This window comes from Budorcas taxicolor, chromosome 16 (assembly GCF_023091745.1).
Source record: "Budorcas taxicolor isolate Tak-1 chromosome 16, Takin1.1, whole genome shotgun sequence".
NCBI classification, from domain to species: Eukaryota; Metazoa; Chordata; class Mammalia; order Artiodactyla; family Bovidae; genus Budorcas; species Budorcas taxicolor.
This window is the reverse complement of record NC_068925.1, coordinates 73,157,285-73,178,136: the sequence shown is the minus strand read 5'-3', so window position 1 is coordinate 73,178,136 and position 20,852 is coordinate 73,157,285. Positions and strand designations below refer to the sequence as shown.

The following is a 20,852-nucleotide window of genomic DNA, read 5'->3' as shown; positions in this document are numbered from 1 at the left end:
TGGGCTTGTTGAGGGTGAACCTGGTCCAAGGGATTTCCCAGGCGAGAATACTGGAGTGGGTAGCCATCCCCTGCTTCAGGGGATCTTCCCAACTCACGGATCGAACTCAGGTCTCCTGCACTGCAGGCAGATCCTTTACCATCTGAGCCATCAGGGAAGCCCTCCTTTTCCCATACCTGGTGTTTTTTGTGGAGGGACATCTTCTAGTGTAACCCTCCAGACCTTTCCCCTGGGTTGGCAATATGGGGGATAAGAACCGGACATGTGTAGCCTGGCCACCTTTTCTCCTCCGCTGTCTTAAGAGATTAGGGAGCACTCTACTCCATTTCCTCATTCTGTAAATGTTAGGGGAGAGGTCAGAGGGCAGGGGGATAGCTGGCAGGAGAAGACTCTGGTTCTCTCGTGTTACCTGTGTGAAATGAAATATTTCCTGCCATATCGGTGGGCAAGAAATGTCACAGCCATCAGCGTTTCCAAGCCGCCATATGTGAATGAAAGTGTTAGTCACTCAATCATGTCTGAATCTTTGTGACCCCATGGACTGTAGCCTGCCAGTCTCCTCTGTCCATGGGATTTCTCAGGCAAGAATACTGGAGTGAGTAGCCATTCCTTTTCCCAGGAGATCTTCCCAACCCAGGGACTGAACCCAGGTCTCCTGCATTGGCAGGAGAGTTCTTTACCATCTCAATAGATGAAGGCTCCCAAAAGGGTCTGCAATTCAGCAAATGCTGTCATCCCTAACAGTGATTGCTGAAGAGCTGAGGGGCTTAGTAGGGCAGGATGTGAGAAATCAAAACAAAACAGACAAACAGGGTTTGGCCTTACGTAGCTTAGGTACATAGGAACGGAATGAATTCAGTGAGCCCAGAGGCTTGCCTCTTCTCTTACATAGAACGCCAAATCCCTTAGCTTGATATTTGGTTTTCCTTACAATTTAGCAGTAATCTTTGATGGTCAGACTCCCTGCCCTCTTTGTTGTGAACTTATATATAACCTGACTCCCACTCCCACCTCCTCAGAGCAATTTTCTCAGGACTACTGAGATTCTACCTCCTGGACTTGGAGTCCCTAACATTCCCACCAAATAAAATAACTCGCTACTTTCAGACTGTGACTAATTTTTTTTAGTCAGCAGCTGTGTTGGGTGGATAAGTCTGTCCGATTCTAATATTCACTTTTAAAAACTCACCTTCCCATAGATATAAAATACATCCTCTAGGATCAGATTTACCAGTCATAAAGGTGATATTTGAACCTTCCTGATGCCTGAATTTCTCTCAATTGCTTCTGATCACGGGCAGGGAAAGACAATGTCGTGCATTGATCCCATCAAACCTTAACAGTTAAGGACTATTTCTTTAGGGCTCCCTGATTCATGGTAAAGAATCTGCCTGCCAGTGCAGGAGACATGGGTTCGATCCCTGGGCCAGGAAGACCCCCTGGAGAAGGAAATGGCAACCTGCTCCAGTGTTCTTGCCTAGGAAACCCCATGAACAGAGGAGCCTGGTGGGCTACAGTCCATGGAGTCGCAAAAGAGTCAGACATGACTGAGCAATGAACAATAACAATGTGCTCCAAGGGCGAGGCCTGATCTCTTCCTGTCTCATGGTCCTACATACCTAGTCCAGTGCCATCCAGAGCAGCGTTACCCAGGGCTCACAGGAGGCGACTATGCTGCTCAGCTCCAGGAGGTGCCAGCCTGGAGCTGTGAAAACCTAGCAGGCTCTAGGCATGCCTGCTGACTTTCAAAGAAAGAAATCCTACTTCCAGTGTCCTCACAGTTACTCAGACCTGCCTCTCTCTCTCTCCCCCAGATTATCACTAGCCAAAAAATCGAGGAAAGCAAGAAGAATGGGTTCAAATTTTTCATTTCTGAAATTTTTCCAAAAGAGAATATATGAGTCCCTCCTAGGTAGCACAGACCAGTCATTTCAACCTTTTGCTTCGTAAGAGTGAAGCATTTTTAGCTAATGAAATATTACTCAAAGTCTCAATATGGGAAACAGCTTTTTCAAGCAAACATGAAATATCCAGAGCCTAGAACCCTACCCATTCACGTTCCCTTACACCCTCCAGATGCACCCAGGGTATATTCAGAAATGTTTTGTCTCCATTCAGATGAAGACCTGTCCGGGGGCAGCTGGCCTCTGGGGATCTCTTCTAGAGCCCAGATTCTAAAGCAGGATTTATTCCCTCAAGATGCAAGAGAGACAACGAATGCAGATACACACACACACACACAAAATCAGCAAGAGGTTAAAATTCTGCCTCCTCACCCAAGTGGCTACCATGGGAAAACCAAGAAAAGCAAGTACTTAATGTTTTTTTCTGTGAAAAGAACCAAGGGTCAATAATAAACTTTCTATTAAAGGAAGATCAATACACAAATCCAGGAGAAACACATCCCACTGATGGCAAAGGCTGCAGCTCTTTTCTGGCTGAGGATGCGCAGTGGAAGGGCAGTCCCCAGGTTAGGCTCCTCCTTCTGGCCACTCTGTGACAGTCATCCCTTATGTTGCTCCCTTGCGTTGTGCACTAATGAACCTGACAACCTAATCTCACTGTAGAGCTTCTCAACCACAACAGTCAGATAACAAAACAGCAAGGTGCAGGTGTATGACAGGATTTTTGGCCTCCATCAGTCTCCCTCCGATCCTGGACATCCTTCCAGGCACTTTCCGTAGCCAGACATCCAGGCCACATTCAAATTTAGATGACATGGGTGCATGCTAAGTCACTTCAGTCATGTCTGACTCTTTGAGACCTGTGGACTGTAGCCTGCCAGGCTCCTCTATCCATGGGATTCTCCGGGCAAGATACTGGAGTGGGTAGCCATTCGCTTCTCCAGGATATCTTCCTGACCCAGGGATTGAACTCACATCTCTTAAGTCTCCTGTACTAGCAGGCGGGTTCTTTACCACTAGCGCCACCTGGGAAGCCCCAGGTCACATTCGAACGCAACAGAATCCACCAAGCCACTTGACTGGCCCTTGGCAAGGGCTGCACGTGCTGGGCCATTGGGATGAGTCCAGAAACTAGAGAATAGCAGTCTGCTCCGGGAAACAGACCAGCAAGGTTTTGGTCAACTTTACTGAGACAAACGACAAGTGTGAGAAGATGAGAGAGGATAGGGGAGGTAGTGACCACTAGTCTTTAGGACATCTCATTCAGAATCCCAAGCCCTCTGTTCGAGCCCCGCCTTCACTTATTGTATGCTTTGACCATGTCACTTGAACTTCTCCCAGAATCAGCTTCCTTATTTGTAAAATGGGGATAATAGACCTACTTTAGCGTTAGTCTACTTTAGTGTGTTAGATCTACTACTCTGGTGTAACATAGTAGGTCTACGTTAGATCTACTTTAGTGTGTCAGAGTCCTGTCCAACTCTTTGCGACCCTATGGACTGTAGCCTGCCAGGCTCCTCTGTCCATGGGATTCTCCAGACAAGAATACTGGAGCAGCTTGCCATTTCTTTCTCCAGGGGATCTTCCCGACCCAGGGATCGAACCCCGGTCTCCAGCATTGCAGGCAGATTCTTTACTCTCTGAGCCACAAGATTGACTTTAGATTAAGCTGAAATGCCTGATACATGGATATATAAAACTATTACTTTCTTTCCTTCTTTCCTCATCTATAAGTTTGAAATGTTCAATCTCACCTCACAGGGGTGTTTATATGACTGTAAAAGACAATGTATCTTAAGGAGTTTAATGAAAATCCAAAGCTGCCTTCACCTGTTCCTAAGGAAAAGAGCCAGTCTCAACCATAACAAGGGAAAAGCTAGAAAATGCAATGCTTGGGTCTCAATGTAATTTAAATTTGATTAAAGAGCAAAAAACAAAACCTCAATAAAGGAGAGAGTTACACTGTTTATAGATGAGAAGATTCAGTTCTGTAAGATGTCAAACCTCTTCTTTCAATATATAAATTTAATTCAATTTCAATCAGAATCTCAATTGTTTCTTTTTTGATTTGTTTTTCTCAGGGCTTGATGAATTGGCATTCAATTCAAATAGAAAAATAAAGGTGGCAGAACAGCCAAGAAATTTTTGAAGAGAAAACTAACGACAGGGGTTACTTACTATAGTAATTAGGAACCATAGTAATTTCCATAGTAATTAGGAACCAATGGCAGTGACCCTAAAACAAGCAAAAATGAAAACAATATCATTTACTGAGTGCTTACAGTGGGGCCAAACCCTGACACATCATGGGTTACTTTTCACAGCTCTGTGAGGTGGAACTGCTACTGTGACATTATCTTTAATTTAAATATGGAGAACCCAAGTGGGAAGGCACTTTAACCAAACTCACAAAGCTAATAAGTTACAAAAAGATTCCTGAAAAAAAAAAAAAAAGAGGAGGAGAGACACAAATACATGAATGTGAACATTTAGCATTTTAAAAAAGAGCATTTCAAATTAGAAAGAAAGAGATTGATGATAACAAAAATGCTCTAAAAGTACCAGAAGGGAAAATGGAAGAATATGTTTATTATTTAGGCAAGGAGAAGAGCTTCCTGAGCATTATATAAAGGTTAGAACCATAAAGAAAAAGACTGAAAAACATTTTTTAACTTACATATGGTATTTTAAAAGTCTTTAGTCAAAGAGAAAAAAATTTAAAGGTGGTGTCAGAGAAGACTCTTGAGAGTCCCTTGGACAGCAAGGAGATCCAACCAGTCCATCCTAAAGAAAACCAGTCCTGATTATTCATTGGAAAGACTGATGCTGAAGCTGAAACTCCAATACTTCAGCCACCTGATGGGAAGAACTGACTCACTGGAAAAGACCCTGATTCTGGGAAAGAATGAAGGCAAGAGGAGAAAGGGAAGACAGAGGATGAGGTGGTTGGACGGCATCACTGACTCAAAGGACATGAATTTGAGCCAACTCTGGGAGATGGTGAAGGACAGGGAAGCCTGGCATGCTTCAGTCCATAGGGTTGCAAAGAGTTGGACATGACTGAGCAAATGAACAACAACAGATATGGTATTTTTAAAGTCTTTAATTAAAGAGAAAAAATTTAATAGGCAAAACAGCTTTCAATATGTGTGTGATTTAGTATCAATATCCCTCATGTATTAACAGCTTCTAGTACTGAATAAGTGAACGAACGATCCGTTGGTGGTAGTGGTAACCACCGTGGTGGTCCAGTGGTAAAGGATCTGCCTACCAACGCAGGGGACACAGGTTCGATTCCTGATCCAGGAAGATTCTACATGCCTCAGGGCAACTAAGCCTGTGTGCTACAACTACTGAGCCCAGGAGCCCAGGGGCCACAGCTACTGAAACGCATGCATACCCTGGAGTGCTCAGCAGCGAGAGAAGCACCACAATGAGAAGCCTGTGCACCGTGGCTAGAGAGCAGCCCAAGTGCAGCAATGAAGACCCAGAGCAGTCAAAAATGAATTGGAAAAAGAAAAGACAATCTGTTGGCAAACTAGGCAAGCGATGGTTTGTCCTCACAACTAGACTGCCACCGCCTCAAGGCAGAGTAGGTTTCTCATATGTGGATCTCTGCGGTTCAAACCCACAGGCCTGCAGTAGGTAATCAAGGACCGGCCGGCAGCTTCTCCTGGCTCTAAGCTGCCTTTTCCTGCACTTCTCTGCTGGAGAAGCCGATGCAAGGCTTCCAAACCCGGGCTTCCAGTCACACCACGAGTTGCAGAGTTAGTCACATGCTGGGGAGTGTTGTCCTGAGGGTGGAGTACTTTCACTCATGGCTAATACTTCTTAACTTTGGGCTGGTGCATTGGGATGACCCAGAGGGATGGTACGGGGAGGGAGGAGGGAAGGGGGTTCAGGATGCGGAACATGTGTACACCCGTGGCGGATTCATGTTGATGTATGGCAAAACCAATACAATATTGTAAAGTAATTAGCCTCCAATTAAAATAAATAAATTTAATATTTAAAAAAAAAGAAAAATGGAGAAACTAATTGGCCAGCACAAAAATGACCACCTAAATATTTGCTAAATGAGTTCATGAATGATGACTGTCACTAATGTAAGAAACTTATCCAGCATACTGAGAATGAGTTAAGGAATGATACAAAATATATAGCAATACCAAAAGGTCCAGGTTTACTGATTAGACTGCCCAATAAATAGAAAGAAACCTTTCAGATAAGCCAGTCTCCAAGATACATAATAGTATTCCACACACTCATTCCAAAACACACCATGAAGCCTTCTGCTAATTATTCCCAACTCCCTCAATGGTAACAAAAACATGAATGCCTATCAATAGTTAGATCTTTTCTACAAAGTTGTCCTTGCAAATACTAATGGGGGGGTGGGGGGGGGGACAAACCAATTTATTAAAAGTTTGTGAGGAAAACCAATGAGAAAATCGCAAGAATTAAGTAGAACATATGGCAAAGAATCTGAACAATTAATATAAAAAGTAATTTTAAATGGATATTAATAAGAAAAAATGCTTCAGTCGCACTTGCATTAAAAATACTTGTTAAACAAAAAAAAACTGTAATTGTAGGCAATTTGATCTTTTAAAATGATTCAATATTCAATGCTGGAGCAGTTCAATGAGTCAGACACAGTCTGCAAGTGAACTTGGAAATGGGTTCAATTCTGAAACACTATTTGGCAAAATGTCTCAGGAACCTTGGTTCACATTCTTTGACACAGTAATTTTCAACTTCTAGGAAATATTTCAGAATGTCAACTAATATCTTTGCACAAAGATTTTCATGCCAGCATTGTGTTTAATCAAGAAAATTTAGAGTTCATAAATATCCAGCAATAAAGGAAGTATTAATAAAATTCCTTCTAAATTATATTTATGGGGAATTTTTAAAAGGATATTGTTATGATGTTTTCATAATAAAAGATAAAAGGTATTATTTCATATTGAATACATGTAGAAGTTTCAATTATGTAACATCTGCAAGACAAAACACCAGAAAGTGTAAGGTACAGTAGTATTTCTTGGAGTCTTTGAGTCTTTGGGGTGATTGATTTTCTTCTTTAAGCCTTTATATGTGTTTTCCAGCTTCCCTGGGGTCCATAAGGAATTTGCCTCCAATGCAGAAAAGCCGAGTTTGATCCCTGGGTCAAGAAGATCCCCTGGAGAAGGAAATGGCAACCACTCCAGTATTCTTACCTGGGAAACTCCACAGACAGAAGAGCCTGGTGGGCTGCAGTCCATAGTTTCAGAGTTAGACATGACTTAGAGACTAACCCATCACCAATGTAAATATCAGAGAAAAAAACATTCCTTTAAAGAGTGACATTTCACATTTTAAAATCTCAAAGGAATGACTTTTTCTTCAGGGCACTCTGAACAGCTTTAAAATGCTGAAGGTTTCGAGCTACTGAACTGCAAATTGTGAAAGGAGCCACAGACTCGGCCTCCTCCTTCCCCTCCTCCCATCCATCTCTGTTCAATCTGTTCCTCCCAGGCCACTGCTGGTCAGTTCAGCCTCACACAGCTTGTCCTTGGCTCTGAAGTGCTTGCTCTGAGTCACTCATTGATCACCCATTTGTTTCTTGGTAAATATCAGGTTCATTTAAAGTCACTCAGTAAACCAAGCACCTCCTCCAGGAGGACTATGAGCTAGATACTTGCCCATCAGAAGGCAGCACCAGAAAAATCCCTACAGTCAGTCTCCTCCCATTTCCCCAGACACCTCTCCATCTCAACTGCCTCTTCCCCATCCCTCCGCCAGCAGCCCACAACCATCTTGTCACTGGGGTGATTCTTAACAAGCCCCCCACCTCCTGTCTCCTATGTTGTATTCCATCTCCACTCTCTGATGAAGTTGTCTTTCTGAAATGAAAATCTGATTAATACACAATTACCCCTGCAATGGCACCCCACTCCAGTACTCTTGCCTGGAAAATCCCATGGATGGAGGAGCCTGGTGGGCTGCAGTCCATGAGGTCGCTAAGAGTCAGACAAGACTGAGCGACTTCACTTTCACTTTTCACTTTTCACTTTCATGCATTGGAGAAGGAAATGGCAACCCACTCCAGTATTCTTGCCTGGAGAATCCCAGGGACGGGGGAGCCTGGCGGGCTGCCGTCTATCGGGTCACACAGAGTCGGACACGACTGAAGCGACTTAGCAGCAGTAGCAGCAGCAGCAACCCTGCAGAGCCATCACTTTGCCAACAAAAGTCTGTACAGTCAAAGCTATGGTTTTTCCAGTAGTCTTGTATGGATGTGAGAGTTGGACCATAAAGAAGGCTGAGCAGAAGAGTTGATGCTTTGAAACTGTGGTGCTAGAGGTGACTCTTGAGAGTCCCTTGGACCACAAGGAGATCAAACCAGTCAATCCTAAAGGAAATCAACCTTGAATATTCATTGGAAGAACTGATGCTGAAGCTGAAGCTCCAATACTTGGGCCACTTGACATGAAGAACTGACTCAGTGGAAAAGACCCTGATGCTGGGAATGATTGAAGGCAAGAGGAGAAGGGGATGACAGAGGATGAGATGGTTGGATGGCATTACCGACTCAATGGACATGAGTTTGAGTCAACTCTTGGAGAAGGACAGGGAAGCCTGGCATGCTGCAGTCCATGGGGTTGCAAAGAGCTGGACACAACTTAGTGACTGAACAAAAAACAAATCCTGCTTACAACCCCTCAACGCCCCTCACCCCACTCTCTGGTCCCACCACCTCTACCCTGAAGATAAATTCTAAACTCTTAAATGTGGCTGCATGACTGGCCCTTCCCAACCTCTCCAGGTTCACTGGTGACTCCTCATTTATTCAAGAGATAGTGCTCCATCAATTCAGGTGGAGCACCTTCTGTGTCAGGCACCGCATTGGGTGCCGCAAAAGAGAAAGGCATGGAAGTCGGCTTTCACGGAGGCTGCTTTCTGTCCTTGCTCCTCAGAGTGTGATACTTGGCCCAGCGGCACTGGCAGCACCTGGAGCAGAATCTCAGGCCCTTTGGTAGGCCTATCTGAATAGAGATATACAAATTTTGATCTGTAGGTGATTTCATATACACATCAAAGTCTGAGGAGCGCTGTTCTGTGTTTCTTCAAACTTCAGCGCTCCCTCACTGCTGTTCTTGTCTACACATTCCTTTCATCAGCCTGGGATATTCCCGGCCCTTCTCTCTGCCTAACTCAGCACTACTCTTTTGGTTCTGCATGAATTTCCCACCTGTTAGGAAGACTTCCCTCCCTGACCTCCTATGTTTGGAGTGAAGAGACAACCCCCAGGTGTGCCGCTATCAAAACACTTACAGCTCTAACCTATGGATGCTGCCCCTAACTACTGCAAACACTGTCAGAGCCGAGGCTGGGTCTGTCTTTTCATAACTGCATTCCTAGGAACAAGCCCAGGGTCTAACAGAGTACAGGCAGACCTCACTTTATTGTGCTTCACAGACACTGCATTTTTTTTGAATAAGTTGAAGGTTTGTGACAACCAACACTGATCAAGTCCATTGGTGCCATTTTTTCAACGGCATTTGCTCACTTCATGTCTCTGTGTCATATATTTTGGTAATTTTTTTGCAGTATTTCAAACCACCTACCAACGAAAAGATTACAGCTCACTGAAGGCACAGATGATGGTTAGCAATTTTTAGCAATAAATTAGTTAATTTTAATGAAGGCATATGAACCTTTTTAGACATAATGCTACTGCACACTTAATAAACAGCTATGTTTACAGTTATAGTGTAAACATAACTTTTACATGCACTGGGAAATCAAAATTTGTGGAATGGGACCTACAATATCTCTGAGGTATATTTTAGTTGGTCATTAAGAAGTTGTTGGGAAAAAGACACAGAATTTGGTGCAACTGTAAAATTTCCAAGCTTAAGAAAATAATTTAAAGTTTCTAAATTCCTCAAGAAAGGGTAGGATTTGGAGGAGTTCCAGCAAAGAACAGAATCCTAGGAAGAAACCAACACTATCTGCGTCCATTTCTGCCCCATGTTGAATACAGAGTTCCAAAGAATAGCAGAGATAAGAAAGCCTTCCTCAGTGATCAATGCAAAGAAATAGAGAAAAACAATAGAATGGGAAAGACTAGAAATCTCTTCAAGAAAAGTAGAGATACCAAGGGAAAATTTCATGCAAAGATGGGCACAATAAAGGATGGAAATGATATGGACCTAACAGAAGCAGAAGATTTTAAGAAGAGGTGGCAAGAATACACAGAAGAATTACACAAAAAGATCTTCATGACCCAGATAACCATGATGATGTGATCACTCACCTAGAGCCAGATATTCTGGAATGTGAAGTCAAGTGGGCCTTAGAAAGCATCACTATGAACAAAGCCAGTGGAGGTGATGGAATTCAGCTGAACTCTTTCAAATCCTAAAAGATGATGCTGTGAAAGTGCTGCACTCAATATGCCAGCAAATCTGGAAAACTCAGCAGTGGCCACAGGACTGGAAAAGGTCAGTTTTCATTCCAATCCCAAAGAAAGGCAATGCCAAAGAATGCTCAAACTACCACACAATTGCACTCATCTCACACGCTAGCAAAGTAATGCTCAGAATTCTCCAAGCCAGCCTTCAACAGTACATGAACCATGAACTTTCAGATGTTCAAGCTGGATTCAGAAAAGGCAGAGGAACCAGAGATCAAATTGCCAACATCCGCTGAATCATAGAAAAATCAAGAGAGTTCCAGAAAAAAACATCTACTTTTGGCTTCCCTGGTGGCTCAGAGGTTAAAGCGTCTGTCCGCAATGCGGAGGACCTGGGTTCAATCCCCGGGTCGGGAAGTTCCCCTGGAGAAGGAAATGGCAATCCACTCCACTATTCTTGCTTGGAGAATCCCAAGGACAGAGGAGCCTGGTGGGCTACAGTTCACGGGGTCACAAAGAGTCGGACACGACTGAGTGACTTCACTTCACTTTGCTTTATTAACTATGCCAAAGCCTTTGACTGTGTGGATCACAACAAACTGTGGAGAATTCAGAAAGAGATGGGACTACCAGATCATCTGACCTGCCTCCTGAGAAATCTGTATGCAGGTGAAGAAGCAACAGTTAGAAGTGGACATGGAACAACAGACTGGTTCCAAATTGAGAAAGGAGTACGTCAAGGCTGTATATTGTCACCCTGTTTATTTAACTTATATACAGAATACATTATGCAAAATGCCAGGCTGGATGAAGCACAAGCTGGAATCAAGATTGCCAGGAGAAATACCAATAACCTCACATATGCAAATGATACCACCCTTATGGCAGAAAGTGAAGAACTAAAGAGCCTCATGATGAAAGTGAAACAGGAGAGTGAAAAGGTTGGTTTGAAACTCAACATTCAGAAAACTAAGATCTGGTCCCATCACTTCATGGCAAACAGATGGGGAAACAGTGACAGATGTTATTTTGGGGGGCTTCAAAATCATTGCAAATGGTGACTGCAGCCATGAAATTAAAAGACACTTTCTCCTTGGAAGAAAAGCTATGACCAACAGCATATTTAAAAGCGAGACATTACTTTACCAACAAAGGTTCGTCTAGTTCAAGCTATGGTTTTTTCAGTAGTCATGTATGGATGTGAGAGTTGGATTATAAAGAAAGCTGAGCACTGAAGAACTGATGCTTTTGAACTGTGGTGTTGGAAAAGACTCTTGAAAGTCCCTTGGACTGCAAGGAGATCCAACCAGTCAATCCTAAAGGAGATCACTCCTGAATATTCATTGGATGGACGGATGCTAAAGCTGAAACTCCAGTACTTTGGCCACCTGATGTGAAGAACTGACTCCTTGGAAAAGACCTTGATGCTTGGAAAGATTGAGGCAGGAGGAGAAGGGGACGACAGAAGATGAGATGGCTGGATGGCATCACTGACGTGATGGACATGAGTTTGAGTAGGCTCCGGGAGTTGATGATGGACAGGGAAGACTGGCATGCTGCAGTCCAGAGTCACAAAGAGTCAGACATGACTGAGCAACTGAACTAAACTGAGCCTTGAACGAAACCCCTGCAAACGCACTGGACATCCTTGTGTAAATTAGGAGAAGTTCACCCCTCAGCAGAAATGCAGTTTTAGGTCAGGGTGCTCTGAGGACTCAGCAAACTGCTTTCCAGTTGTCCCCTATGCAGGGTTGCATCATCATATGTGGTGGTCCTGCCCTGTGCCCCCACTAAATCTAACCCAGTCTGGAGAGAATGGCCATAGGGAAGCACTGGAAACCAGGTCCTGGCTGTGCATGACCTCGGGTGAGGAATTTACCTTCTTATACAATGGAGATGACATCCGCCATGCCCACCTCACTGGGCTTAGAGAATCAACATTTTTAAATAGAGTGGAGTCATACCTTCCACTGAGTGTATTTTCTAAAAAAGTTTCACAGGACCTCAATCACCCTTGAGAATGCCTTCCTATCATCCACGAAGTAGAGTCCATACCCAGGCTGACATGCCACTCCAGGGACTGGCATGTCTCTCTCAGTAAGCCCAGCACAACCTCCAGGGAGGGGAGAGATGCTAATAATTTGGTAAAAACATGAGCTGCACTGACCTGCTTCCATGCATAGCCCATGTCTACCTAAGGTACAGAAACAGAAATATCAGAATCATCTTTAGTGCAATGAGATACAGTAGGATTGGGGTATGTGTCCACTGAAGACAACAGCAAGTGGAATCGCTGCTGCTGCTGCTGCTGCTGCTGCTGCGAAGTCACTTCAGTCATGTCCGACTCTGTGCAGCTCCAGAGATGGCAGCCCACCAGGCTCCCCCATCCCTGGGATTCTCCAGGCAAGAACACTGGAGTGGGTTGCCATTTCCTTCTCCAATGCATGAGAGTGAAAAGTGAAAGTGAAGTCGCTCAGTCATGTCCGACTCCTAGTGACCCCATGGATTGCAGCCTACCAGGCTCCTCCATCCATGGGATTTGACAGGCAAGAATACTGGAGTGGGTTGCCATTGCCTTCTCCGAGTGGAATCGCTAACTTGGTTTTAATTTTGTATCCCTCTCTTTCTCTTTAGTGCCAACATGTATAGTGGACTTTGAGCAAGTTAAATGCATAGTCTAACAAAGTGTGAAAACTCTGAAGCAAAATAGAAATGCAGGGCATTGTCTTTGAGATCTATGCTGTGTATATCTATGCTTGGTCGTTCACTCGTGTCCAACTTTTTGTGACTCCATGGATAGTAGCCTGCCAGGCTTCTCTGTCTGTGGGATTCTCCAGGCAAGAATACTAGAGTGGGTTGCCATTTCCTACTCCAAGGGGTCTTCCCGACCCAGGGATCAAACCTACGTCTGTTGTATCTCCTGCACTGGCAGGTGGGTTCTTTACCACTAGCGCCATATGGGATCCCAATGTAGTATTCTGTGATGTGAGGAAATCTATGCTGTTCAGGACACAACACTGCCAACATGGGAAACCTTTAAGTCACTCCCTTATTTCGGGGCACACAGGCAGAGTCCCCTCTCCCATGAGAAGGCACTGCTGGCATGCTCCTGGGAAGAGCTGTGGCTTTGAGCTGTGTTCCCGTAGAGGAAGGGCTGGCATAGAGCTGGTCACCATCTTTCACTTCATTCCTCTCAGCCCTGTTTGGCAAAATGTCTCAAGACAGGAACTAGGGGAGGTACAGGGTAGGAACGAGGTCTACTGGCTGAGTGGGTGAAATGAGCAGGGTAGCAGCTCTAGAGAGAAATCACGGGACCAGCCCTCGCAGAGTTGCTGATGCTCAAAGATAATCTCTCGGCTCGGCATCCGCACCTGCCATCCAGGAAAGAGTCCTCTCAGTTGTCTGCTCCAGCACTCCAGACTGAAAAAAGGCCCCAGGTCCTTCTGGATAAAAGCCACATGTGCCCTTTGCTTTCCAGAGTGAAACACATCACCCTGAATGCCACCAAAATAAACATGTTTCCTCCCGCGCCACCTGGGCCACTCTGGACATTTTCTAGTGAACCAATGACTTACCTAGTTCAATCCTATATATAAAGAACAGGATTCTTTACAAACCAAATAGTGTTTCAAAAAGAGAAAGCACCCTTCAACACGTCTGCACCCTGTTACTGCCATGTCTCCACATGACCTGCTTTTCATACTTCTAATATAATTAATCTCCACTCAATAGGAAACCTCTAAGAGAAAAGTAAGTTTTATACTTGTGTATGGCTATTGACCTAGATTCTTCATTACTATACTTTTAGAAGTGATTATAGAGAAAATAAATATAAATTAACAATACAAACACTATGACTATTAATACTGTCTCTTACAGAAAACTGGGGTCACCAGGGAAACAAAATTTTATTCAGAAATTCTTCATTGGGCAATCAACTGATAATACCTGCTATGCTAAGCGCTATAGGGAGAGAGATATGAAGGTGAACTGGACAGAGAATCTGACCTACCTCCTCTCTTCCAGTAAAATAGCCTTTAAGTCTACCAGTATCTTAAGCCAGCAACTCATCATAAGAAAATCAATAGGAAAAACACTAACTCTTGGCAGAAAAGACATCAAGAAGTCTTAACTTGTTAGTGAGAAGTACAAATGCTCCTGTGCAGGACTGAACTCATCAATCCATACCACTTAGTCCAACAAACACAATGGCTTCAAGACACAACATTTAGCTGATGAGAGAAAAGAAAACCCAAGACAGCGATAGAGAAAGAGTAGCTATGCTCTTCCAAGCACATCAAGGTATGATTCAGAATGTTCTGAATACTCACTGTTCTTCTTGTACATCAGAATTTCAAAGGAATTCATCTCATAGTTCTCAAAGGTTTGCCGCACTTTTTCAATGGTATCTTTATCGGTCAGCTCCCCGTACATAAAACTGCAAAACAACCAAACAGCCCGAGTTAGATGAGCAAGTATTTGTTATTCTACAAGCATCTGTTGAATACCTGCTATATACCCAGCACTGTGCTATGCACTGTGAAACACACATACACACACAATGAAAACATGTGTGCCATCAGAAGAAATTTACTAACTGAAATGGGATCAACACTCCGTCACCATCTCCCCTCCAGAAAACTAATGGTCTGATAGGAGAGACACACTAGAAAACAGCGATCTAAATAGCAGATTAGAAAACAGTATGACCCTACACAGGAATGACAATACAAACAGTAGACACAGAGCACCGAGTGGTCAGACAGGCTTTCCAGAGGCAAGGAGAAGTGAGATCTAAAGAGCAGGTGGAAATTCGCTGAAAAAGGGAGTGAAAAGAACGTTCTAGGCAAAAAAGGAGCATTGCAAAGGCACAGGGGTGAGAGGGAGGTTAATCCTGGAACCTGAATACGGTTCAGGTCAGTGTGCCTGGAATGTAGATACTGAAGGGAAAATTTGCAACCGATAATATACAGAAGAAAGAAAGAGTCAGGCCATGGAAGAGACCATGGCATTATAGACCAGGTGAAGTAATTTAAACTTTATCCCAAAAACAAGGCAGAGAGAGCCACTGGAGGGTTTTAAGCAAAGGAGTTGCATGATCAAATCTGCATTTTAGAAATACAATTCTGGGAGACTTCCTGAGAAGGACAGAAGAATAAATTTGGACTACAGATTTTTTTCCTCTCCTAATTCCCAACAAAATAAACAAGAGAATAGGAAAAAAAAATCACAAAAAGTCACCAATCAAACAAGAAAAAGGGTGCAATTTGATGCTCTTTGCAAGATATAGCTAAGGAAAGAAAAGAAGATTCAGCAAGTCAGCCACTGTCTTTGCAGCTCCTTTTCCGGCCCACCCCCACTAACAAAGAAAACAGAGAACTGGGTTCAAAAAATCAAGATGATAAAATTCTACAAATTCTTCCTAATTTCCATACTCCTCGCATTTGGAGAAAAATAAACCGAAAGGGTTAATAAGTTTAAAAAAAGTTAGTAAGGACTACCTTGGTGGCTCAGATGGTAAAGAATCTCCCTGCAATGCAGGAGACCCAGGTTCGATCCCTGGGTCAGGGAAAGGGAACAACAACCCACTCCAAGTATTCTTGCCTGGAGAATTCCATGGACAGAGGCGTCTGCAGGCTACAGTCCATGGGGTCACAAAGAATTGGACATGACTGAGCAACTAAGACTTTCACTTTTCATTCTTCACATTTGGAGAAAAGTAAACTAACAGAATTAATAAGCAGCATGAAAAAACAATTAGGAAAAAACTCAGTAGTAGAAGCTCCTGTCTAGTAATACTGACTCTCTGCGAGGCAGTAACTGCTAGGACCATCCACTTTCTTGGGTCTCACACCGAATATGGTCTGAAGACTAAGGTTTATTCCTCTAGGAATGGGTTATGCTCCCCCCTCACTAACAACTTGGTAGAGTAAACCACGGCACAGGACACTAACAGAATGCAAGAGAAGAAAAGCCATCCCTCAATGGGGCTGCAAAGGCCAGTCCTCCGACAAGGCTGCCAGTGGACCCTGCGAGCATATCCCCCCCTCCAGGCCTTCAGGTGACACCAACAAGGAAGAATGGCCACACTCAGCCCGCAAGCCTTAGGTGATGTAGAAGCTGCGGCATGGGTTCCCCAACAATACACAACCCATCTCCTAAAATTGTGCACACCTAGCTGTGCAACCTAGCTTTTTCTTGATGACTTGAATCATAGAATCAAAGAATTTCAGAGCTAACAAGAACCTCAGAAGTTAGGAAGCACAGTTCCCAAACCACCAAGTCAATCATCTGTAGTTTCCTGTGTGCCCATCTCCTGTAATGCGCTGCTCTGGGGCTGTGTTCTTCAACTATAAATCAGGAAAAGAGACAACCATACTTGGTGAATTACCTTTAAAAAGAAGGATAGATCAAAACTAAATTAGCCGTGCCTGAGAACAAGAGGATTTCTTTCTCTTCCGAAGTAAAAACTTAGGCTCTATTACCATTTCACTTAGCCAGTTGCTCAAAGGCCTGTTTAGCTTCCTCCCACTTTCCCTTTCTGAATGGATTTGCTAGATAAGTGACCTCCATTTAAGTGATGTGATGGTATACAGGCTGGCAATTTCCTTCACAAGGTAAAATCAACCCCTGCTAAATGGAGTCTTCACACAAATGAAGTGCCGTCATTACATCCAGCTTTCCCTATTCTGTGTGCTTTTTCAGGCTGGAGTTCAGTGGTAGATACAAGTTTCCTTTCTCTGGACTTTAGATTTCAGATGCCTGCGATGCAGGAAATCAGCCAAAGGCCCCTGAGCTATTAGGGATGTAGCTAACACAGGGCATGCTATCTTTCCTGCTAGAAAAGGGACACCTTCAGAGAAATAAGTAAATTTCTTAGTTAGAAACTTACTAAGTTCTCTTATCTGCATAAAAATTATCCAGTACTCTTATCTGATTTTCTTAAAGTGTTTGATGATAGTCAATAAGAAGCAAGACAGGTAAGGAAAGACTGCTCAAGCCACACTAGAAAGCAAAGTTCACTCTCCCAATGTGTTCAGATCGTGTTTGTACACATACAGATGAACACGTAGACGCGGACACACAGATACCTCAGAGGATAAGAGCACACCAAGAATGTAAGAGAATTCTACTGTAATACTTGAGTCATAATTTCTAAAACTTTGAGGGAAGCTTAAACTTTCCATTTCCCAGTCCCCAAAACCTAAGATTTAAGAAAATGATAATATTTTCAAAACATTTAATCCTTTTCACCAAATGAGTTACTTGGTTGGTTTAATACAAAGAATATGCAACTTCTGAGAACCAAAGACTATGCCTGGGTTGAACGGATTTATCCACCCTTTGGAGACGAGTTCATTTTTGGCTGTAGCAGGTTTAGGAAGAGCTTCCTGGGTGGCTCAGCAGTAAAGGATCCACCTGCCAATGCAGGAGATGCAGGTTCGATCCCTGAGTCAGGAAGATCCCCTGAAGGAGGGCATGGCGACCCACTCTAGTATTGTCTGAAGAATCCCATGGATAGAGGAACCTAGTGGGCTACGGTCCATGGGGTGGCAAAGAGTCAGAGATGACTGAAGCAGCTAAGCACAGCACACAGGTTTAGGAAGATGATTCCACTGCATGCAAACACCACTGAAGACAGACGACCTTGAGGAAGGCAAAGAGTGAGAAGAGCAAAAGGCTATGGAGCCAAGACCTTGCTGAGATAGCACAGGGTCTGGGCCACAGGCTCCACTCAGCACCTTGAAGATGCTCTAAAAGCGCTTTTCTAGTGACACAGCCCAAGGGCACTACTTGGCTAGTAACCCTGTCAAATGCCCACGCTGCATTGCGTCTTTGAATCAGTGATCAAAGACAGATGTGGCAACAGCAAGGCAGCAAAACATGGCCTCTTCCCTTTTTCTGATGAAAAGCCCTATGAGCATGGCCCATGTCTCCAAAACGGTATTTATTCTTCAAAAATGGCGAGACAGGGACTTCTGTGGTGGTCCAGTGGTTAAAGCTCCACACTTAAAATGCAGGGGGTACAGGGTCAATCCCTGATCAGGGAACTAGGATCCCATATGCCACTTGATGTGGCCAAAGAATAAAAAAAAACTTTTTAATGACCATATATTTTAAAAATTAATTTAATGACCTAAATTTTTATTTCATCTTCATTTAACTTTGTTTAATCTTCTAATTTTCACATAATTTCCATCCGCTAAGCTGCTAAGTCACTTCAGTCGTGTCCAACTCTGTGCGACCCCATAGACGGCAGCCCACCAGACTCCCCCGTCCCTGGGATTCTCCAGGCAAGAACACTGGAGTGGGTTGCCATTGCCTTCTCCAATGCGTGAAAGTGAAAAGTGAAAGTGAAGTCGCTCAGTCGTTTCTGACTCTTCGCGACCCCATGGACTGCAGCCTACTAGGCTCCTCTGTCCATGGGACTTTCCAGGCAAGAGTACTGGAGTGGGGTGCCATTGCCTTCTCGATCTAAAACCTCAAAATTTTGAGTTGACATTTTACTGATAAAATGACTTTCCTGAGTTTTTCTAGGTCTTCCCTCATCTCACTGACTGTAAATTCATTAGTTGTAGAGACCATGTTATAGACCTTCTTTCATTTTCCCAGTGCAGTGTGTGACCTAGAGATGACAGTGTGATAAGTATTCCTGAATGTGCTTAGTCACTCAGTCGTGTTTGACTCTTTGCAACCCTTTGGATTGTAGCCCTCCAGGTTCCTCTGTCCATTGGATTTTTTAGGGAAGAATACTGGAGTGGATTGCCATCTCCTCCTCCAGAGGATCTTCCTGACCCAGGGATCAAACCTGCATCTCCTGTGTCTCCTGCATGGGCGGGCAGATTCTTTACCACTTGTGCCACCTCGGAAGTACATTCCTGAATGAAACTGCTTGAAAGGAAATTCTCAAGTTGAGTATGCTATTTTCTTTTTCCAAAAAGATACCATGAAACAGTGTTCAACAGAACAAGCCCAAACATAAATACCTGCAGGTACTGCTTTTTTGCATCACTTCTGCCCTGTGATAGCCAGACAGCTTGCAAAATCCATCATTGCTGTACACGATAGGCCAGTCCACTATCTGGGCATTCCCCAACACAAAGTTAGTATCTGTTGAAAAGAAAAAAAGAAGGAGAAGAAGAGGGCACATGAGGCAAGGCATTATTGAGACTCAATGAGGACATAAATAATAACCAATCCAGGTATTTTTTGTTTCCCCCCAAAATAGTCTCTTGAATAGGAAACTGGCCCTCTGAGAAACACAGGAGAACAGAGCTCTCAGACTGGATATTTGGAAGCAAATGCTGAGGTTCAGTTTAGTTCAGTTCAGTTGCTCAGTCGTGTCCGACTCTTTGTGACCCCATGAACTGCAGCATGCCAGGCTTCCCTGTCCATCACCAATTCCCAGAGCTTGCTCAAACTCATGTCCATTGAGTCGGTGATGTCAACCAACTCTCTCATCCTCTGTCATCCCCTTCTCCTCCTGCCTTCAATCTTTCCCAGCATCACAGTCTTTTCCAACGAGTTACTTCTTTGCATCAGGTAGCCAAAGTATTGGACTTTCAGCTTCAGCATCAGCCCTTCCAATGACTATTCAGGACTGATCTTTAGGATGGACTGGTTTGATCTCCTTGCAGTCCAAGGGACTCTCAGGAGTCTTCTCCAACGCCACAGTTCAAAAGCATCAATTCTCTGGCACTCAGCTTTCTTTCCAGTCCAACACTCACATCCATACATGACTACTGGAAAAACCATAGCTTTGACTAGACAGACCCTTGTCAGCAAAGTAATGTACTCCAAAGGAAGCATGCTTAACCAAACAACGTTTCCTGTAGAAATCCACTGATTTCCATAAGACATATTCAAGTCCTAATTTTTCATCTCAGTGAGAGCATGCTAACGTGGAGCTAGCAAGAAACTGAAAGTAATTTCTTCTGAGTTCCATACAGCATCTTAGCTTGTCAATCTTTTGGGCAAAAGTGACAAATTGGCCTTACTCACCCTGATTAGCAATTGCCAGTCCATGGAGGAGAAGGCCTCCTTAGAGAGGCAAAGGGGACAGCAGCAGAATGCCTCGTGGAACACACATATCAGAGACCCTTCTTCTTGGTGAGGAAGCGACTAGATCCCTAATCCTGGGGCTCTGTGGAACCTGATCAAGACGCCAGGCAATGACAAACCTTACTGATTCGAAATCCTGGAGCCACAGAAGGCACAGTTCAGACCTCTTTCACGGAACACTAGACCACCATTCACTCAAGATGCAGGGATTAAGCAAGCCAGATATGTTTGGTTGTCGGGCATGTTCTCACCACTTTCCACATTTTTAAAGATCAAAAGCCTTCAACACCTTTTGTGCTCAGGAAATCACGTATTCCTTTTCTCTTTTCAAGACCTTAAGCAAATAACATCCAGAACTTAAATATAATCATTATTTTGGCTTGACGCTTTCCTTTCCACAGAATAATCACCCCTTCCCCACCTCCCCCTACCCAAAAGGAAGCAAAGAACACCCATACAGACCCTCCCTTTGTCGGAAACCA

General features: G+C 43.8%; 1 protein-coding gene across 1 annotated transcript in view; it reads right to left on the bottom strand.

The window, feature by feature from the left end:
• The window catches only part of KCNH1 (potassium voltage-gated channel subfamily H member 1), a 421,111-nt gene that overhangs the window by 372,025 nt on the left and 28,234 nt on the right, over nt 1–20,852 (bottom strand). Inside the window, exons 2-3 of the mRNA XM_052653941.1 lie at nt 19,296–19,419; nt 14,640–14,746 (exon numbers count right to left, since the gene is read on the bottom strand). Of these exons, the coding sequence (XP_052509901.1) occupies nt 14,640–14,746; nt 19,296–19,419 (231 nt within the window). The remainder of the gene's footprint in view (nt 1–14,639; nt 14,747–19,295; nt 19,420–20,852) is intronic.